Raw genomic sequence first — 1449 nt, 5'->3', positions numbered from 1 at the left:
ATTATCAATAACATCTTCTCCATGCCATATTTTGCCTCCAGAAGGCTTTAGATCACGTCCTAGAGTAAACATTTGCTCACCCTGGCCATTTCTCTCTCCCTCTCTCTCTCTCGGTAGGCTATGTCGTCTCATAGCAGTGGCGGCCACACGGCCGTGACAATAACACCGCCAGCCATCGTTTCCCAGCATCATCACCAGACGCTTCCGCGGGCCACCAAAGCACCACTGCCACCGATCCGGTCCACGACGGCGACGGCCTCCGGTAGTTCGGCGGCCTCATCGTCCTCTTCCGGGATGGTTCCGCTGACGTCCATCCTTGTAAATAGCGCCAGCACCAGCCACCATCAGCATTATCAGCAGCAGCAACCGGTGGCCGGCGGTGGCGGTGGCTGCAGCAGTGGAATCATCACGGTGGATTTGGTGAACTCGACCAAGACATCCGGAACGGGCGGGAACGGAAGCCCCCCGGGCCAGTCCACCATCGGTGGCCATCACCACCACCATCATCACCATCATCACGCGCTCCATCATCAGAGCGGCTCATCAACGACGACGACGGCGACGACGGCGACGACGAACGGACCACCACTGGCAGGGCCGAATCCGGGGTGCTCCGCACCGTCCGGGACGGGTGGCCATCAGAACAGCTCCACGCTGAAGAAACGCGTCCAAATCCAGGAAGTGACCGTATAGCATCGGTACAGCACAGCTGACGACGACCAGGAAGCTGTGTGAAGACATAAATCATCAAATCAGACACTGGCCGGCCCGAACGGCCCAAGATGCTCACAAGTGGCCGACCGACCCGCTGGCCGTGCTGTAAATAATCAATCGGAAATCCCGGGCGACACGGGACCACACGAAGACCACTGGCCCCCCCCCCGCCGCCACAAAGAGAACGAATACTCACCGAACGGGTGCCCCTTTAGTTACCGATTCGACCGATCCTTCGGCACCGCGATTCCCGACCCGCCAATTTATCCCACTTTCCAATCGATAAATCTTCCCCCGGGGAAGGACTCCCCCCTCCCCCAAAAAAGAAATTCTGGACCAAGGGGTTGCCGGCAGCAACAGGCTCCCTTTGCTGGGTTCGGCGTCTGGTCCGGTCCCGGGATCGGCGTCTCCTAGAAAGAAAGGAACACACAAAAAAAAGCGGGTGCTTCATTTGATTTTTGGACTCTTTGCGTCCTTTTTGCCATCGGATGGCCTAGCGTCCTTACCACGATTCCGATCGCTTATTTCCAACCGGGTCCGGGTGGGGTGCGGGGCTCACAAGATGCGGATAAATCTTGACTGTAAATAATTTTCAACCCGACTCGCTGGCAGGCTGGCTCGGCCACCGACGAGAAGCCGGATGGCCAGAAAAAGGCGAATCAGGGCGGCTAAATTGTGGGGAAGCTTTTGCGTCGATTCGCCGCAGACACAAACCACGGCTTAATTGGAAGTAGG

At 57.7% G+C, this 1449-nt stretch overlaps 1 protein-coding gene across 1 annotated transcript in view; it reads left to right on the top strand.

Annotated features, from left to right (window-relative positions):
• The window catches only part of LOC131205750 (neuroligin-4, X-linked-like), a 40006-nt gene extending 39313 nt beyond the window's left edge, over positions 1 to 693 (top strand). Inside the window, exon 15 of the mRNA XM_058198027.1 lies at positions 118 to 693. Within this exon, the coding sequence (XP_058054010.1) occupies positions 118 to 693 (576 nt within the window). The remainder of the gene's footprint in view (positions 1 to 117) is intronic.
• The last annotated feature ends 756 nt before the right edge of the window (positions 694 to 1449 follow it).

This window comes from Anopheles bellator, chromosome 1 (genome assembly GCF_943735745.2).
Source record: "Anopheles bellator chromosome 1, idAnoBellAS_SP24_06.2, whole genome shotgun sequence".
NCBI lineage: Eukaryota > Metazoa > Arthropoda > Insecta > Diptera > Culicidae > Anopheles > Anopheles bellator.
Note: the sequence above shows the minus strand (reverse complement) of the source record. Positions and strands in the feature narration are given on the sequence as shown.